General features: G+C 47.1%; 1 protein-coding gene across 3 annotated transcripts in view; it reads right to left on the reverse strand.

The window, feature by feature from the left end:
• The window catches only part of KSR2 (kinase suppressor of ras 2), a 357,439-nt gene that overhangs the window by 84,234 nt on the left and 254,152 nt on the right, over positions 1-19,053 (reverse strand). For all 3 annotated transcript variants that reach the window (XM_033098220.1, XM_033098218.1, XM_033098219.1), the window contains exons 6-7: positions 13,284-13,353; positions 10,290-10,373 (exon numbers count right to left, since the gene is read on the reverse strand). In XM_033098220.1, the coding sequence (XP_032954111.1) occupies positions 10,290-10,373; positions 13,284-13,353 (154 nt within the window). The remainder of the gene's footprint in view (positions 1-10,289; positions 10,374-13,283; positions 13,354-19,053) is intronic.

The following is a 19,053-nucleotide window of genomic DNA, read 5'->3' on the forward strand; positions in this document are numbered from 1 at the left end:
CCGCCTTCCCACTGTGCCAGGTGCTATGCAAAGCACTGGGGGCCGGGGGAGTGTGTAATAAAATAGGGGGAGAATTTCTTTTTAAATCATCTTTCTTACAGCTACCTAGCAAGAGTTTACCATTGAGGTATATAAACCCATCTCTTACATTTCCGGCATGAAAATCCTTCCACTCGTCCCATTGCCTCCAAAGTGTCTCCTAGAAATGATCCGCCTGGAGGGGAACCAGGTTTACGGAGCCTTGGGTTGGCGAGAACCCCTTTCCCTCTAGAAGCTCCTTTGGAGATCTACTCCACCAACAAATATTTATAGAGCGCTTGCTAGGGGCCACGCACTGTGCTCGCCCCGGAGGTGTAAACAAGGAACGACCCAGAAACAGCCCTACCCTCAAACAGCTGAAAGTCCGGTCAGGGCCACAGGCAGGAAAGTAGACAAATACCACGTAGTGTGTTCTATGGAATGACAGGGAAGGGTAGGGTGTGGCACTTGGGTTTAAGGGTAGTCAGGGAGGCCTTCTTGGAGGATGTGATGACTGAGCTGAGCCTGAAAAACAAATGAGAGCTGGCAGAGGTGTGCCAGAAAGATCCAGGCGGAAGCAGGAGGATGCAAAGATGTGTCAGTGAGTGCACAGGGTCTGCTGCAGAGGCTGATGGCTCAGTAAAGCTGCATCTCTGGGCACGAAGAAGGGAGTCGTGAGAGGGGAGGAAGGAGAGGTAAGCAAGGGATAGTGCAGTCTCATCAGGAGACTGGATTTTCATTCTGAGAGCAAGGGGGACCCCATGAAGGATTTTTAAAGAGGGAGGTGAAGGCTAGATAAACATTTGGGGAAGACCCCCCCACACACACCCCCAGCAGCACAGATATTTACCATTTAAGGGCATGCAGTTCGGTTCTCTATCTGTCATAGCCCCTGCCTCTGCTTTCCTTTTCCCAGGTCACTGCATGAAGTGCCCCTTAAGACTTCTTGCAAAATCACTAAACCAAATCATTACCCCCCTCTGCTGTGGGGCTTGTTTCGTTGAATGGCCCATCCCAGCAGTTCTGTCTCGTTTTGGTTCCCCTGTGGTCTCTTGTGTGTGCCAAATGCTTCTAGAAATGTCTCCGTATGTTCTCAGTGAAGGATATCAAAACACCCCTTCCCTCACTGCTGACAACTCAGTGGGGTTGAACTCTTTGGCCTACAACTCGTACGAAAAAAAACCCAATAACATAAATGAGTTGGGGAGTATGAACATATAAATCAGACGGCAGGTGCCAGCGGCATAATGAAAAATAATCAGGAAATCCCCAGCACTGTTCCCTCCATATGCCACTGTAGAGAAGCTGGAGATTTATTAGTGGTTGGGGATGCCCCGCCCACCCTCTAATATCCCCCCAAAAAGAGACAGTGATCCGTGTCCTCTTGGATCCCAGGACCTGCAGGTGTTTTAACAGAACACAAAGACCCATTTGTCATCTTTTCATTCAAGAAAGGAAGATGGGACAGGGTAGCAGGTGGGAGGAGGGCTGCGGAAAATACTAGTAGCTCTGGTGCAGGGTCAAGTTGAGATCAGAATCTCACCTTCCGTCCTGCTTGTTTCGTTCAAGGCGAAGCAGAGTGGGGACGGGTGTTTGCTGCCACCCTACTGTGTGGACGGCCCTTTGCCCAGGTAATGTGGTTCAGAGTCTGGGGGACTCTTGAATCAGAGGGATCAGGGCGTTTGAGGGGCAGAGCCACCCACCATGAGAGTTTGGGTCAGCTCTCTACTCCTGAAGGCCTCTGTTCCCTCATCTATAAAATGGGGGATAGTAACATACTCTACCTTCCATGGTTGTTGCAAGGATTAAATGAGATCATGAATGTAAAGTGTGTAGCAAAATGTCTCGCATTTAGTAAGCGCTCAGTACGTGATATCATCATCACCATCATCACGTCCAATCCCCCACCCTCAGCCTCCAGTAGAATTATAGCTCATCCCTCACACACAACTATAATTAGATCCCCATTTTTGCTTATAGTAGGTAAAAAAAGCATATAAGGGACCATTAATTCCCATTATGATTATTGTAAAAACTGAAGTGCTTCTATTAAGGGAAAAGTAAGTTCAGGCTTCAAGCTGGTGATCACTGAAATGCATGCTCATAATTATATCCTGCCAATATCCTGCCCGTTGTACAAATTCCTGAAGCTTCCAGGAACTTTGCAGCAGCTGCAACATCAGTGCTCATCGTTTCCCCCAGTTTTTCAAGAGCTGGAAAAATGAGTGTGCCCAGCGGCTCAAACCAACCAGGCCTTACCGTCTTTCCCCAAAAGTAAGACCTAACCGGAAAATAAGCCCTCACATGATTTTTTAGGATGCTCGTGATATAAAATAAGCCCAAATGCGTCTTGCGGAGCGAACATTAATATAAGACCCGGTCTTATTTTTGGGGAAATACGGTAGAGCTTATTTTATATTACGAGCATCCTGAAAATCCACGCGAGGGCTTATTTTCCGGTTAGGTCTTACTTTTGGGGAAACACGGTACTTCACACTCTTATCGCCTCATCACCTGTACCTGGAGCCATTTTGCAAAACCAGGAAATTTTCAGATAAAACGTTGTATGTGCTCGAAGAACACAGGCTAGGAGGACATACAGAGCAAATAGAGAACCAAAGGGTGCATGAAATGCAAGTGAAAAGATCCATTAATAGAGCAAAACTGGATAAAGGAATATATGGCTCATTTAAACAAAAATTAGTACAGTGACAGCTAATGTGGAAAGAAAGAAATGTAAGCATGTCCAGCCAGGCGACCGCAGGCAGGAGGAGACGGGGCTTGTATTAAGTGCATGAAAACGCTGCTGGAGTTAACTGGCAATCTTGTACAGCCTAACTCAGGTTTCCAAACACCATCCTTTACCTTTCTAGAGAAATGCTTCTGTGTCTCAATCCTACAGAAGTGGGCAGTGACCTTCAGTGGGCACAAAATGTTTCTACTAGCCTCGACCAGCCTGAGTCACCTGGCACATGGGACTTAACAGTGTTCAACACAGGAGACTCCAGGCAAACCAAGATGTTTGATGGCTCTATAACCTGTTGAAGAGTTTAGTAACAGCAGTCTAACGCTGACATTTTAAACTGAATCATGCGTACCATTGCCCCATGAGTATAAACCAGTGGTTCTCTCACCAAGGGCAATTTTGCCCTCCACCCTCACTCCAGGAACATTTAGCAGTGTCTGGAGACCTTTCTGGTTGTCACAGCCCAGGGTGGAATGGGGGGACTACTGGCATCTAGTGGGGGATAGGCCAGTGCTGCTAAACCTCCTACAATGCACAGGACGGCCCCCACACAATTATCTGTCCCCAAACACCAACAGGGCTGAGGTTGAGAAACCCTGATACACAAATCCTTTAACATGTTTCCCAAGAAGTTGGCTGGTTCAGAAAATCTCAAAAGAGAGAAGGAGAACAAGAACTACAGAAAAGTAGGAAATACGCTCAATTTTCCAGACCTTTGATCTTCCTTCACCCCACTGAGGTGTTAGGGTGAGTACGTATTGATAGGAAATCCATGTCTACAATGAAAGAAATGCTGAACAACTTAGTTAAAGATTCCAAATTGAAGGACGCCCCAAGTCATTAATGTGATTGGGGAACTCACATGTCGTATCACATCAAATGAATATATTAGCCTCATTTTCCATCAGAGAGGTTTAGGAGCTTTCCCAGAGTCACACAGCTGGGAAGTGGCAGAGCCAGGACCTGAACTCAACTAACTCTCTCTGGCTCCAGAGTCTGGATCCTGCTCTTGGTTTACTGTCCCGAGTTGAGATCCCTACAAGCAGATCGTGAGTTGGGTATTCTTGCAAGTGACTTAAGAGGCAGCTCTGCAAGAGAAACTTATTCCATTGTGGGGGAAGCAGGAGAGGAAATGGCGGAGAAGCTCAGCAAGGATGTGGCTTCAGGTGGCTTCTAGTCTCAGCCGGATCTGGCTTGAGGCTCTGGAGCGTGAACTGCACCACAGAGTCTGTCTGTCTTGAGACAAGCGGCCTGGTGTTTTCCACACCTACACCAGTTAGGCCGGGCTCTGAGCCACCTTGGGGAGAGGGAGGCTTAGTCCCTGACACCTCGAGGTGAGGCAGTCACCCAGGAACAAGCCTCCAGAGAGGGTCTCAGGTGCGAGCTGTGAGCAGCAGCGCCCGTAGCAGCTGCTAAGAGAAGTGAGAGGGAATGTGATCGGGACATCCAGGCACACGTCAGTAATGCAAGGCTGTGCTCGGCGGCCACCAGTGGTACCAGCCTACCTTCAAAGCAGAGGAGTGGGTACATGCTGGTCCTAGAGAAAAATGAGTCTTAGCGTCTGCAGCGTATTCTGATGTCCATACCCTTCCCCTCTCAGGCCCTGAGAGCAGGTGACTCAGAGAACATCAGAACTCCTGGCTTCTGCCCCCGACTCCACCACCCAGAGGAAGGGCCATCCCACCCCAGCATTCTCCTCCCTGGTGCCTTGTGTTCCGAAAGTGACCCATTCCAGCTCCAGAGTCCAAGGTTGCTTTCCCAGGAGGGGGGCTGGATGGGCAGTGAACGGTCCCCCACCCTGGCGTGGCGCCTCTGGAAGCAGCATGAGTCATAGCAGCAGGGCCCCGAACTGTGACTGCAAAGCAGCATCAGGCTCTTCTGAACCCAGGCCCTGTCTGGTACAAACAACTGAAAAATATGCTCCAGCCGTTTTCTGTCCTAATCCCAGCCTTTGCCCGCGCTGTTTCCGCAGCCCGGAACACTCTCACCTGACCAACTCCCGCTCTTGCCTGAAGATTTCCAAGTCCGATAGGACAGCGTCCCCTGAAGTACGTGATGGACCCCCCCACCCCCACCCTGGTGCAGCCCTGGGCACTTCCCCCTGTGACAGTACTGTTGACCCTTGAACAATATGGGTTTCAACTGTGCAGGTCCACTTATACGCAGATTTGCTTCAATAACTACGTCCAGTACTGTAAATGTATTTTCTCTTATGATTTGGTTACTAACATCTTCTCTCCAGCTTACTTTATTGTAATAATACAATCTTTAATACATATAGAAAACACGTGTTAATCAACTATTTATATTAGCAGTACGGCTTCCGGTGAACAGTAGGCTATTAGTAATTAAGTTCTGAGGGAGCTGAAAGTTATACACGGATTTCCGACTGTGCAGGAGTCATCACCGCTCACCCCTGCGTTCAAGAGTCAACTGGAATTAGCCACCCTGCTTGTCCTATTCCTCCCTCTAGAACCATGTTCTTCAGTCACAGCTCAGTACAAATATGAGTCAGCCACATGGCAGACTTATTAAAAATGGGGGTTGCTAGGCCCTGTCCCCAGAGTCTGGGCCAGGAAGTCTAGGGAGAGGCTCAAACATTACAGTTTTAAGCTTCCAACATGATCCGGGACTTAACACCTAACTTAATGATAGTTTCAGATGGGACCAGGGCACACCTTGAGAACTGGTGGTGATTGTGGGCAACTGGAGGGCAGCCACCATTTCTTTTTCACCCTCATGCCCCGGATGGAAGCACAGAATCCTTCACACAGCAGAACCTCAGCTGGGGCTGCTGACCGGACCAGAATAACCAGAACCAAAGCGCAGTCTATAAAAGGAGACCCTGGGGGTGGCTAAAACACCTGTAAGAGACAGTTAAAATGCTACTTCTCCACTGGTGGTTTTAGAAGACGACCCCCTCCCTTCCACACTGAAGCCCATGCAGAAAAAAAAAAGCAACGTGGTTCAAACTCTTGTTTTCTCGAGCAGCAAACGCCACCCAAACCACCATTGCATGCTTTCCTGCGAGTATGCATAGGGGCAGAGAGGTTCCAAGGAACCAGACCTCAGAAACTTGTGGAAGGATCCCACGCGGGTGGAAGGATCTAGATAACACATGAATGAGCACCGGGAAACCCGAATCAGTATCTTTCTGCACAAGCAAACTTCAGCCAGCTGAATCCACAGTTATCAGACAATACTTGGATTGTGCTGACATCCAACCACTTAGAATGAAACTCCATTCCATGCGCGTGAACCTATTAGATGAAAACGCCTCAATTTAGATAACGCAAATTGCTTTCGGAGCACAATTTCCCATTAGTTCATTAATCTCTCTATTCAGAACGCCAACAAGACAGCTAATGATAATTCCGCAGGAAGTGGGTATTAGACCTACGCAAAAGAAAAGGGGGTTAGACATTCGGTAATATCCTGGCTTCCTGGGCGGAGGGGTACCCCGAAATGAATCCATTAGGTTAACAACACTCTTCCTTTTATTTATTAAGGTACTTATAATGGGCCCAGTGCTAGGCTGAGCATTTCACCTTATTTATCTCACTGAATTTGTTTGTTTTTAAACAAGCTAGTGAGGTAAATATTATTTTCCTCATTCTGCAGAGAAAGAAACTAGGGCCCAGCAGTGGTTTCACACCAGTTGGGGGCAGGGGCAGGATTCCAATACAGGTGTGGGTATCTGACCTACAGCTGGGGTTCCTAGTCATTCCTTCTCTTTCTGACTCATCACACCAATATTTGCTGGATGGCTTTACTACAGAGACAATGATAAAAACAAGACTCAATTTTACAGAGTAAGTCCAAGGGAGGTAACAGCAAAAGAGTCTGAAAAGTAATCAGCGAAGAATGCTCATCCTGTAAAAAAAAAAAAAAAAAAACACAAGAAAATCTCACACGCTGAAATGCCAGGCTGGGGAAATAAAGTTTCGTTTTTGTCAAACTGCTGTTTTTATATAGAATCGTTGTTCTCAAGGGTGGTCTCAGGACCAGTAGCCTTATCACCGCCTGGGAACCTGTTAGAAATGCAAATTCGTGGGCCCCACCCAAGATCTGCTCAATCAGAGATTGAGGAGGTGGAATGGGTAGGGAGGAGGCGAACCCAGGAATCTATGTTTTAACAAACCCTCCAAGGGATTCTGATGCACGCTCATGTTTGAGACCCATACTCTGGGAAAAAAAAAAAAATCAGCTTTGCAAGGGAATTTGGAGCAGTGCTTCTCAAACTTTAACGTGCATACGAATCACCAGGACAATCTTAAAATGCAGATTCTGACTCAACAGGTTCTGGGGCAGGGCCTGAGAATCTGCATTTCTAACCAGCTCCCAGGTGGTGCTGCTGGTCCAAGGACCACACGTGGTGTAGCATGGGTCTAATCCAATCCTTGTCACTCAGGGAGCTTCTGGCACTAATAGAACCAGGATCATCGTAGGGTATATAAATATACATCATTGCCTTCAGGGCAGATTCGAATTCAAGCCTCTGGAAATGCTTTAGGAAAACAAGAAGTGACCTGTCCCACACACTACTATTTTCCCAAAGTTCCCACTCAAGTGTGAGACCTTCCCTGAGCACCTTAATTAAAACTGTGGCCTCTTCTCTGGCCTTTCTGTCTCCCTTCTCCATTGTATTCTTCTCCTTAGCACTTAAGAACCATCTGAACAGATGCTCCATTTCACTAGTTTCCTTGGTTTACTGTCTGTGTCCACCCCGATTCCACCATCATGCAAGTTCAGTGAGGGCAGAGATTTTGTCTGTTTCATCCACTGTTATTTGTCCTGTGCCTAGGACAGTGCCTGGTGTATAGTAGGTGCTCAGTAAACATTGGTTGAGTGAATGAACAAATGGCTCCGCCCATTTTTTTCTAAGAAGCTGTCTTTGCTGTCTTGCTGCCCCCTCTCTGAAATTCTACCTGTCACTGTCCTGTATCATGCACTTCCATTTCACTGAAATTCATTACTCTGTGCATGTGTCTTCCTCAAACTCCTTGACACTGGAGTCTTCGTATTACCTATTTCTGTCCTTCCAACCCTTCTATCTGCCCGTAAGTGTGCCCCAAATGTTACCAATCTTTAAAAACACATATAAATGACTATCCATCCTCACTATAATTAATGCAATAGCTGCAAGATTTTATTCATAGAAGAATACGTTCAAACTTCAACTGGTGATAATTAGCAATGCGCACTCATCATTATATCCCGGAGATAGCTCTCAACTCTGTTGTAGTTATGCAGCTACGATGTCAAAATTCCGGAAGCACGCTGAAACTCTATAGCTGCTACAGGACTGCTTTCACCATTTTGGCAGTTCTTCTAAGGGCTGAAGGAAATTGGTATGAACCACGGCTTGAATTCTGCCCCTTTCAAAAACCAGGAGCCACTTTTGCACAAGGTGGAATGAGGAGGAACGTTCTAGGAGAAAATATTGTAATCTGGGGTAAGAACATTTCATTGACTCCTTCCCAGTCCATTGGCGGGTGCTGCTATCACACCCACTTTGCAGATCAGGAAACTGAGTTCCCAGATGACAAGTGTCTGGCTGAAGCTCACAAAGGGAGTTCAGCAGTGGAGCTGGGACTCAAACTCAGTGCTGGCTGCTTCCAAAGCCCGTGCTTCTTGCAGCCACCCCTTCCCCCCAGGCCCCCAGCCCTCCTCCAGTCCTCGGCAGGGTCTGAGCCTTTGCTCATTACTTCTAGAACAGAGAGCAGAAGCAAAGGCCACCTCAGAGTTCTGCCTCTAGTGCTGAAAATTAAAATGGCCCAGGAAGTATTCAGCCTTGCTGACTCCTGGCTGTGTCCCTGTCATCTAATTACCTGACTTCAAAGCCTCCACTCTGCAGGTGTGAGGATGTAAAGGCTGGCATTCCCCCCCCCAGAACAGGGTGTGACTACACACAGATAAGAAAGGTCCCCGAAGCAACTGGTGTATAGGGGGAATCAGACAGCCTTCCAGTTAAATCCAAGGGCCTGGCCTTGTACCTCTCAGAGTCAGAAAGACCAGGGGCCCTCGTCCTGGGGGCTCCCCTGAGAGCCTGGGTCCACGGAGGCCCAAGGTGGGGATGCGGGCCTCTCAACACGAATGCTTGGTAATTACTGCTCCCTTCCTTTCTTATGCCACGGAGCGTTAGGCTCCTTAGGGGTTGGAATTAATTAATCCTTCCCACAACTCCAGGAGGGAAGGGAGCCCTTTGCCTTACCTTCGTTAATCAGGTAAGACCTCGGGGGAAAGTGAATACTCGCCCCTGCAGCTATGCCACCTCCATCACGGGGCAGGGAGGTGGGGACGCCTAAAGGAACCCAAATGACAATTCCCAGCCTGGGATGGAGAGACAAGGAGGAGAGAAGGTTTCCTACAATCTTTTTAAACTCAGTGGCTCCTATAAGCAAACATATGCACAGTCATTTGTAACTCTTGGATACAGTTGAATGTCAATGACTATTTTACAGTAACTGGACCAGAGCGGGTATTTAATATACATTTATGGAAGGAGAAAGGAAGGCTAGGCATTTGTGACCTTTGACAGAGGACAGAACTCTCAGCCTGGCACGGGGCTATGTGCTTTAGTGAGGATTTCTTGAATGCTCACAACAGGCAGGTATGATGATTATTCCTTTGATGCAGAGGAAAATACTAGGAACAGAAATGTGAGGTAACTTGCCCAAGGTCACACAGCTAGAAAGTAAGAGCCAGAATTTGAATCCATCTCCGTCTGATTCCAGAACCCACCTTGGGCACCACAAGTTTTCTTCTGCCTCCCTACTATTGCCAGGAATGGGTATGGGGGCGGGGTGGGCGAGGGGAGGGCAAGAGCCCAAGGCCAACATGACACCACAGAAAGAACAGGAGTTACGGGGCCAGGATTCAAGCCCTAATTGCCACTTCCTAGCTGTGTGACCTCAGGCAGGTGACTTCTTGCCAAGACTCAGCTTTCACATCTGTAAAATGGGGAGGATCATAACACCTCCCCCATTCCCGAGAGGAGAAAAAATAAAGGAGAAAAGGACTTCACAAACTCTAATCCAGGAATCGGCAAATTACAGATAAGGGACCCAAGCCAGCCCTCAACATACTTATGTAAATGATTTATTGGAATAAATAAATTTGCCACGCCCATTTGTTTGTGTATTGTCTCTGGCTGCGTTTGAGCTACATGGCAGAGCTGAGTAACAAAGATGCTATACCCACAAAGCCTAGCATTTACTATCTGGTCAGCTCAAGAAAAAGTTTGCCAACCCTGATCTTAGATGCTGTGAAAATGCCAGGTGCCACCACACCTCAGCAGACAGCTTTGTGCAAACATTGCCTCTCAGCTCAGGTTCTTATTCAGAAGGGCTCTCCTTGAGCCATTACCCAAAGGTACAGGTTCATTTAAGACCTATTTCTGAAAAACGGAATAAGTAACTCTCCTGAGAGTCAAAAAAACCAAACTTCCATAAGCTATATCAGGGTCCAGTATGGCTCTGACATCAGATACCACGAAAAGACACTGCCAGGTACAGCCACTTACTTGCAATTTTTACACTTGAGGCCAAAAAGCATCCCTTTCCCACAGACTGTGCACGTCTGAGACATCCAGTACTTCGTGGAAAACCTGGGGAGAAGAGACAAAAAATGTTCAAAGGCAAGGTGATGGCCACTGACCCGTCTCTAGAAGGATGAATCACTTAAAGCGTAATCCACACATGCCCTGGATTCCAATCCTACTTCCTCCAAGACATGTGACTGAATCAAGTGGCTTTAACCATTGGAGCCTCAGCCTTCTCATCTGTAAAGTGGGGATAATACCAATATTGACCTCATAGGTTGTTGGGAAGATTAAACAAAGCCAGCATGCCGGGGCTTCACACAGTGCCTGGCACATAGTAAGCACTCAATGAATTAGATCGTGGCTATATTATTACTCTATCATTCTTAACAGTCATTCATTCATTCAACAAACATTGCCTGGTAGCCTATATGCCAAGTTCAATTCCAGGACAGAGCAATAGATGGGGCTGGAACTGTCCTTGGAGAGCTACAAAGCAAGGTGGGGCTTCCCAGGAGTCCAGCTAAGCCATTCCCCATCACTGCTAGTCACGTCACCTGGGAAGCTTCAAGAGGGGGCCACCCCCAAAAAGCTGAGACCCCAAACGTCGTAGCAGAATCCGCTAAAGTAAAAAGCCTTTTCAGATCATCAGCTCACCACCCTCCCCGACCATCACCACTTGCTGCAATCAAGGCAGTTTGGAGGCCTCCAATATGTAGCTATGAACAGCAGGAAGAGAGGTACATTAGATTAACTTCCTGAGCCCCCAGTCCTGCCAGGGTACTTTCTTCTCCAAGAGATACCAGGCAGTGGCAGGGCTGGGCTCGAGAAAAGTATTGAAGGTTGCTAGGTCAGAGATAATTTTCATTTTCAATTTCTGTCACCTTCCGCAGGAGTTGTATCTAATCTCTACTGCCTCCGAGTGTCAAAATGAAAATCGGAAGTGATTATGTAACTTGGTGCTTGAGAATTCTGAGGGCAAGTGTGCATCCCTCTGCTGTACCATCCTGCTTCATCTGGGTCAGTCACTCTCCAAGCAGAATAAGCCGCAGCCCAAACCCTCCATATCTAAGCAAATTGTAATATTCTGAACGGAGAGATTCTTGTGGCCAATAGAAGTCCCTCTGCAGTTTTGCACTGGGGGTTGGGTTAGCCCCTTTCTGCCCCTCGGGAGGGCCAACAAGTTTGGTTGGGTCTATTTTGTAGGATTTGGCAGCTATAGGAGATGGTGTTTCACCCACCAGCCAGCAGGATGGAAATCAAGGGCAGGCAGTATGAGAGGTAGGTGGGAGTTCTCTCTGCTTCCAGCCCTCTCCCACCCGTGGGATCAGCTCTCCCTCTTCCCAAGCTCCAGCTGAGGTGATTCTGAGGACAGTGGATAGGATGGGATTTTAACTTCATTTTTTCACCAAGGCTCGTGTGAATCCAGGTCTCTCCCTGGCATGGAGCCCAGGGAGAAACACAGGGCAAGACTGAAGAGTCCCAGCTCCTCTGAGAAGGTGGTCCTGATGTCCAAGATCATCCATCAGGTCATTTTCCCCCTCTATCTATCAGCTTTTGAATCTGAGGTACCACCGGATGCTAGAGCCTGGGGGTGGGGCTGAGCCAGGGGTGCGGCCAATAGGGGGGCGGGGGGGGGCAACCCAGAGGCGGGGCTGACCAAGGGGTGGAGCTGAGCCAAGGGCATGGCCAATCCAGAGGTAGAGCTGTGCCAGTGGGCAGTGCAGAAGAAACAAACAAACAAAAAGGTCCTCCTTTTTGATGCCTTTCTCTCTGCATCTTACTGCCTGACCATGAGGTGTCTATCACATATTTCTCACTACTTCCTCCACCATTTTCTCGTTTGAGACTTAACTATGCTGTCAACGTATTTCTTTCAAGAGTTGTTGAATAGATGATTCTCCGGGAGAGTGTGCTCACTGCCACCTCACCCCAGCTACATGATGTATCTGCCCCTGGTATTGCCCCCTGCCCTCCCAAAGCCCTGATCTCTCCATACTGTCATGGTCTGTTAACTGTCTAACCCTCCACTACACCGTGAGCTCCCCGAGGGCACAGGCCTTACCTCTCGCTCAGTGGTGCAGCCCTGGCATAGAAATTCTGCACAAACACGAGAAGAAAGAATCCATGCATGAGTGAGCCAGTCCCTTAGCTAGTCCACGGAGGCCCCGGTGCAAAGAAAACTCTCAGCGGCGGTGTTCAAAGAACACAAAATGCTGAGGTCAATTAGCTTGTAGACTCATCACTTAATCGTCCAGGGCCTCAGTTTTCCTGTCTGTTAAATGGCTGTAACCACACTTGCACTGCTTACTCCACTGAGTTGTGAGGAGATTATGAGGATCATGAAACAAAATGTGGAAAGTTAAAGAATTTCTCATAAGGGAGGACTAGTAGATATAAATCTCCCTCCTGAAAAGGGCTGCTGTACCCATGGAGACGTTGTCCCATGCACCCAACAGGGCTGGCGCTCTGCACTGATTTACACCTCAGCCGGGAGCGAGCATCTCTGAGTTCAGCCTGCAATCTTGTGCCTTCTGGGTGGGGAAACCCAAAATGAGGACATAAAGCATTTGTCTTGACAATAATACCATGTATTGAGTGGTTATTACATGCCAAGGCCTTTGCTTAGTATTTTTAATATATTATCTCATTTAATCCTCCGTATGGGTGGGCAGAATTATCGGATGAGAAAATCGAGTCTGAGAGGTTAAGTAACTATCTCAAGGTTGCTCGGATGGAAATACAAGTCAGTTTGACTCCAGAACTCTGGCTTTTAACCATTATGTATTAATTTTATGAGGGCCCTCTGAGTGAGAAGCAGACATCTCAGGCCCTAGCTGCCACACTGAGGTTTAGCCTGGCTCAAATGAGAGGGGCATGGGGACATAGGAGCTGGGGTAACACCTCTGTCCAGTCTGGCACCAGCCCTCACCGTGCTGGGACGCAAGCACCAGTGCACACAGGGATCCAGCCTACCTGTGCTTGATGGAGTTGCCAAGGTCTCTGCGAGGGATCTGAGGGGACCAGCGTGGCACTGACAGTGTGTCTGCAGGGAGAGAAGAGAGAAGGAGACGACCTGTTACACAGGGGGTGGGATCTAGTCAAACCCTAGAAGGAAGAGGGAGGCTCGCTGGCCTGAGAAGCACAGACCCATCACTTGTTGAACCAGAGCCAAGCGGAACACTGGTTTAGCTCGTGTTATCTTAACCCATGCAAGGTGCCCTGGGCAGGGCAGCCAGAGAAGGCCTGGAACGAAGCCAGCTGTGCAAAGAATAAAATTGAGCATCACTTCCATTTCCAGAGTGCTTAGTGTATGCCAGGCATGTGCTACGTGACGAACACGCCTTAGCGTGCTACCTCATCAAAACGACCCCAAGGATAGGGATTGTTAGCATGCCCACCTTCCAGATAAGGAATCTGAGGCCTGGAGAGAGGGTCATTTGCTCAAGGTCATACCTCAGAGGCTGCATAGCAGCTGTGAATCCAGGCCTGAGGGACTCCAGAGCACGTGCCCTTGCATACAAAGTTCTAATGAGGTAGATTCCAAATGCCAGTAATGAAAGTACCACTTTCCTAATTGTTGTTGTGCCCCTGTACAACCCGTAAACTTATTTACTGACTATTTGAAGTTGACTCTTGTTTAAATAAATTTATTTAAAAGTAAGCTCTATATGGAAAACTAACATCACTCTCTGTATATTGTAGGTAACTATTTAAAATATGCCCAATCACGTACCATGTAAACTCATGCTAGAATAAGGGGATGGAGTGACGCGCGGATGTATGAGTGGGTGATGGATGGATAGACGAATAGGTAGATAGATTGGTAGGTGGGTGGGTGGGTGGACAGATAGACGGACGGACGGATGGATGGATGGATGGATGGATGACTGTTTGGATAGGTAGATAAATGAATGATTGGATAGGTGGGTGGCTGGACAGATGAGTGGATAGATGGACAAATAGGTAGGTGGGTCGATGAATTGCTAGGTAGCTGGGTGGGTGGGTGGGTAGGTGGATGGATAGTTGGATGGAGGGATGGATATATAGATGGATAGATTGAGGGATGAATGGAAAAAAGGAAGAAACAATAAATCACACAGACATCAGACTGGATGCCTGTTCCCATCTGGCGTTTTCTTGCATGCTTAGGCTAAATCCCAGCCACCTCCACTATCACTCTACCACTGTCTGAGTTCTGGGACTTCTTCCTCCCTGGGTACCAGCCCCCACCTTCACTCCACTCGCCAACTGCCAGCACCACCCTCCTCACAGACCTCGAAGTCCTCGAGAGGTGTGAAACAACACAGACATGAACTAGCGCTGCCTGTGAAATCTCCACCAGCTAGGGAGAGAAGAGGCCAGGGGCTGACCCACATGCCAGCTCCCATTTCTCAGGCCAGATGGATGGAGACAGCTCCCTGTTTCCAAGCTGAAAAGGCACGCCTCATTTTTCACAGCAATTGTTATGGAGTGAGGTGCTCATAAGGGAGCCTGGCTTGTCTGAACCAATCAGGAAGCATTTAACCCCCAACCCATTCAACTCCTCTCTTCTGTCTAATGACACTGTACGCAGCCATCTGAAAGCTGTTTCCAGAAACTCCGATTCTGCCCTGGTAAAGCTGGGACTCTTTTTGGGAGAGCTAATGATTTTCCAAGACCCAAAGGGCAGAGAAAACCCAAGAGGGAGGCAGCATAATATATCAGAATCATAACCAGCGGAATTTCCTCTAGTTTAACTAAAAACTAAATGTCATCCAATCCAAGCCCATCTTACTACTTGTTTCAGTTTCTGAGGGAAACAAAAAAGACAAGAAAGAAAAACCATTTTAAAAAAGATTGAGTGTTCTTTCTATTCCCATCTCCCCTTTGGGGACTGAAGTCAGATTTGGGAGGAAGAGCTCTACCTGCGAACTCCTTAAACTGCTTTCTCCAGTACTAAGGGGGGTGGAGGTGTGACGGCTGTGTGCGTTTCACCTCATGGGACATTAGTAGTGGCTGTCTAGAAAGGTGTGTTGAGAAGGATTCTGAGGCTTGATAGGAAAGCTCTGAGATTGATTAGCAATGTCTGCCAGGGGTGAAGAATAAGGTCGTATCTCCAAGTCTGCATATACAGTATTTGCCTCTCTGGCCAGGAGGGTCCACATCTTCACCTTTGCCTCACTGCCTCATAACATAGTGCCTGGGACAAAGTAAGTACTTAATACACGTTTGCTGAATCCATGATATTTATACTATCGACACTGAGTTTACTGATCACTCAATATGTGTCAGGCATTATGCTGTGAAGTGTCTACCCGGAAGCTCCACGCACTCGGTGTCCTCATTATTCCCACTGGACAAAGGAAGACACAGGAGCTCAGACAGGTGCAGTGATTCACTAAAGGTACTGGCAAAAGCTCAAGGTGTAACTCTGCAATTGTTCACAAGTCCTCCAAAAGCCCCTGCACCAGTATTTCCAACCAGGAGCACTTGTGGCCCCCAGGGGACATGTGGCAACGTCTGGAGATATTTCTGGTTGTCATGCTAGGGTGCGTGTGTGTATGTGTGGGGGGTGCTACTGGTATCTAATGGCAGAGGCCGGGCATGCTGCCTAACATCCCACAATACACAGGAGACCCCCCGACATCAAAGAATGAACCAGCCCCAAACGTCAACAGTGCCAAGGATGAGAAGCCTGGATTCAGGTCGTTTTCACTTCTCTAGCCACGTACCTACCCCCATCACCTCCAAAAAGACCAAGATGGTACTTCTGAAGCTCGAGTCAGCAGAGAGCAAATCCTCTTTTAATATAAGCACCTCTCCCTGTTAGATTCATATTCTTGTTCTTCTCAATTACAGCACCTTCTCAAGAAAGTCGAAGTAATTAAGTTTAGTAGTTTGGTTTCATTTCCCCATATCTGGTTGACAAAGTAAATTCTGTCAATTACGTTAAGCGGCTGCAGTATCATTAGTCTCAAGCAATAATAACCTCCACACGGCTTCGCACGTGGGTGTGAGGAGCTGAACTTGGAGATCCTCTCTTACTTTCTTCATTTGGATTTCATTAAACTTGCGGATGCCAGCCGTAAAGCAAACGAAAACAGTTTCAAGGGAAGGGAGGGAAAATCTATGAAAATCCAGGCCTTATCATAACAGAGAAGGCAAACAGCATTTACAGCAATTAAATTGATATAGAAACTTCTGCTTGACAGTCAAAGCACCTATTAAGATGTCTCCATAGCTGAACAAAAGATTCTTTTCTACTCTAATTTTCTGATAACAAGTCAGACAGACACTGAGGCAGAACTGTGCACAACTCTGGTGCTTTCTGTCCCCGGGGGAGAATCACAGACACTTTTTAGATATTTTCATTTCCAGTGCCTGGAAAGGGAAAGTAAGTTATGCCATTTGCCCAAGGTTACACAGCAGGTAAAGGCCAGGACTGGGGTTTTTAATTCATGTCACATACCCAGGGCTTAATAAAGGACAGCCAAATTCATCCCCATTTCACAGATGGGAACACTGAGGTTTAGAAGCAATAAGCAACTGCTTATAGCTAATAAGTGACTGAGTGGGGATTTGAATCACAGACAGGAACAAAATAGGTGCTTCTAATCCAGACTACCATCCAGATACATGGAGTTCAACCCACTCTGTACTGTCCATGCCTCCTACCTCTGTCTGGCAAAAGCAAAGGAAACGATGAGTATTGACCTTTTTAAGCTCAGGGAAGGGCCTCAGAGGTCTGGAAGGTGATGCAAGAGTATATTGTTCATTTCTTCTATCACTCATGCAGTTATTCAAGAAATATTTTGTTGAGCAAAATAATGCCCTCTGCCCCGAAATGTCCAATGTCCACCTCCTAATCCGTGGAGCCTGTAAGTATGTTACCTAACAGACAAAAAGAGATTTTGCAGATGTGATTACATTAAGGATCTTAAGATGGGGGAGATTACCCTGGATTACCCAGGTGGGCCCAGTGTAATAATAAGTGAAAGAGGGAGGCAGGAGGGTCAGAGTTAGAGAGGATGTGACAATTGCCATCTTTGAGGACAGAAAGGGGCCAAGAGCCAAAGAAGGCAGCAGCCTCCAGAAGTTACAAAAGACATGAAAAAGGATTCTCCCCTAAAATCTCCGGAAGGGACCAGCTCTACCAACACCTTGATTGCAGGCTTCTGGCCTCCGGAACTGTAAGATAATAGATTTGTGTTGTCTTAAGCCACTGAGTTTTGGTAATTTGTCACAGCAGCCTTAAGAAACTGATACAGCACCTATTTTGTGCCAGGTATGATTTTAGGAGCTGCGGGTATGGTGAACAGAATAATCAAGTTTTTTTTGGAGCTTACAATCTATAGGAAGAGTAAGAAAGTGACACATTCCATGAGGGAAGAAAAACAGCATGGACTTCGGGGTTTAAGTCAATGGGAACCTTGAAATACACTAGAACAGAGGCAAAACGATGCAAGGATGCTGGAGGAACCCGGCAGGGCGGAGCTCTTAAATCACAAATTTAAGAGCTCCCCCTGGCGGCCATGGAAAGAATAGTCCGCCAGGCTGTGACCAAAACAAGATGAGCCCACCCACCCTTCCCACTTCCAACTCCCTACCCCAATGAGATCTAAAGCATCAGCCCTAACCCTTACAAGACCTTTCGTCTCCCAGCCCAGGCCTTTCCCCCTCCAGTTGTCATGATTTCACCTGCAGCCCCCTAATGAAAAATCCACACCCCACAGTAATTAGTCCACTGCCTGGCAGAGGAGCAATGCTCAGTCTTATTTATTATACGAGGTCTGGCAATTAAGTCTGAGACCTTGTTGCAACAATGTTGCTAACCTTTTTATCATACCAGAGGGATTATTCATTATGAATTTGTACCAATGAGACAGTTCACCAAGTTTACTATTTGGAAGTGCTGAAAAGGCTGCGTGAAAAAGTTACACGACCTGAACTTTTTGCCAACAATTCTTGGCTTTTGCATCACAACAATGCACCAGCTCACATGGCATTGTCTGTGAGGGAGATTTTAGCCACTAAACAAATAACTGTATTGGAACACCCTCCCTACTCACCTGATCTGGCCCCAATGACTTCTTTCTTTACCTGAAGGTAAAGGAAATATTGAAAGGAAGACATTTTGATGACATTCAGGACATTAAGTGTAATACAATGACAACTCTGATGGCCATTCCAGAAAAAGAGTTCCAAAATTGCTTTGAAGGGTGGACTAGGTGCTGGCATCGGTGCATAGCTTCCCAAGTGGAATACTTTGAAGGTGACCGTAGTGATACCCAGCAATGAGGTAGGTAGCACTTTTTCTAGGAGGAGTTCAAGAACTTAATTGTCCTACCTCATATACATCCCAACTGGGGATATGCCTCTTGGGGCTGTTTTTCTCCTCCCCCCCCATTTAATTCAAGCAACCCTATGAGGTTGTATCTCCAGTTTACAGATAAGGAAACTGAGGATAACCGAATTGTTCAAAGTCCTATAGCTAGTATTTGGTGGACTTTAGAGTTGAACCCAGATTCCTATAAAACTAAAGCCTGGTTATCCTCCCTACATCACACTACCTTCCTATACTATGTCTTCTTCTGAGACAAGTAGAAGAGTGTTGTTTAAATCATGCAGTTCTAGAGTTGAAAAGGACCACAAGAAACTGTCAGCTGCAGTCTCTGAGTCTCTATACCCTCTTGAATAGAAGAGGAGCTACCCTCTCCTTAAATGTTTCCATGGAGATAAAGACCACTGAGCACATAATACTATT

Source organism: Rhinolophus ferrumequinum, chromosome 25 (assembly GCF_004115265.2).
Source record: "Rhinolophus ferrumequinum isolate MPI-CBG mRhiFer1 chromosome 25, mRhiFer1_v1.p, whole genome shotgun sequence".
Classification (NCBI taxonomy): Eukaryota; Metazoa; Chordata; class Mammalia; order Chiroptera; family Rhinolophidae; genus Rhinolophus; species Rhinolophus ferrumequinum.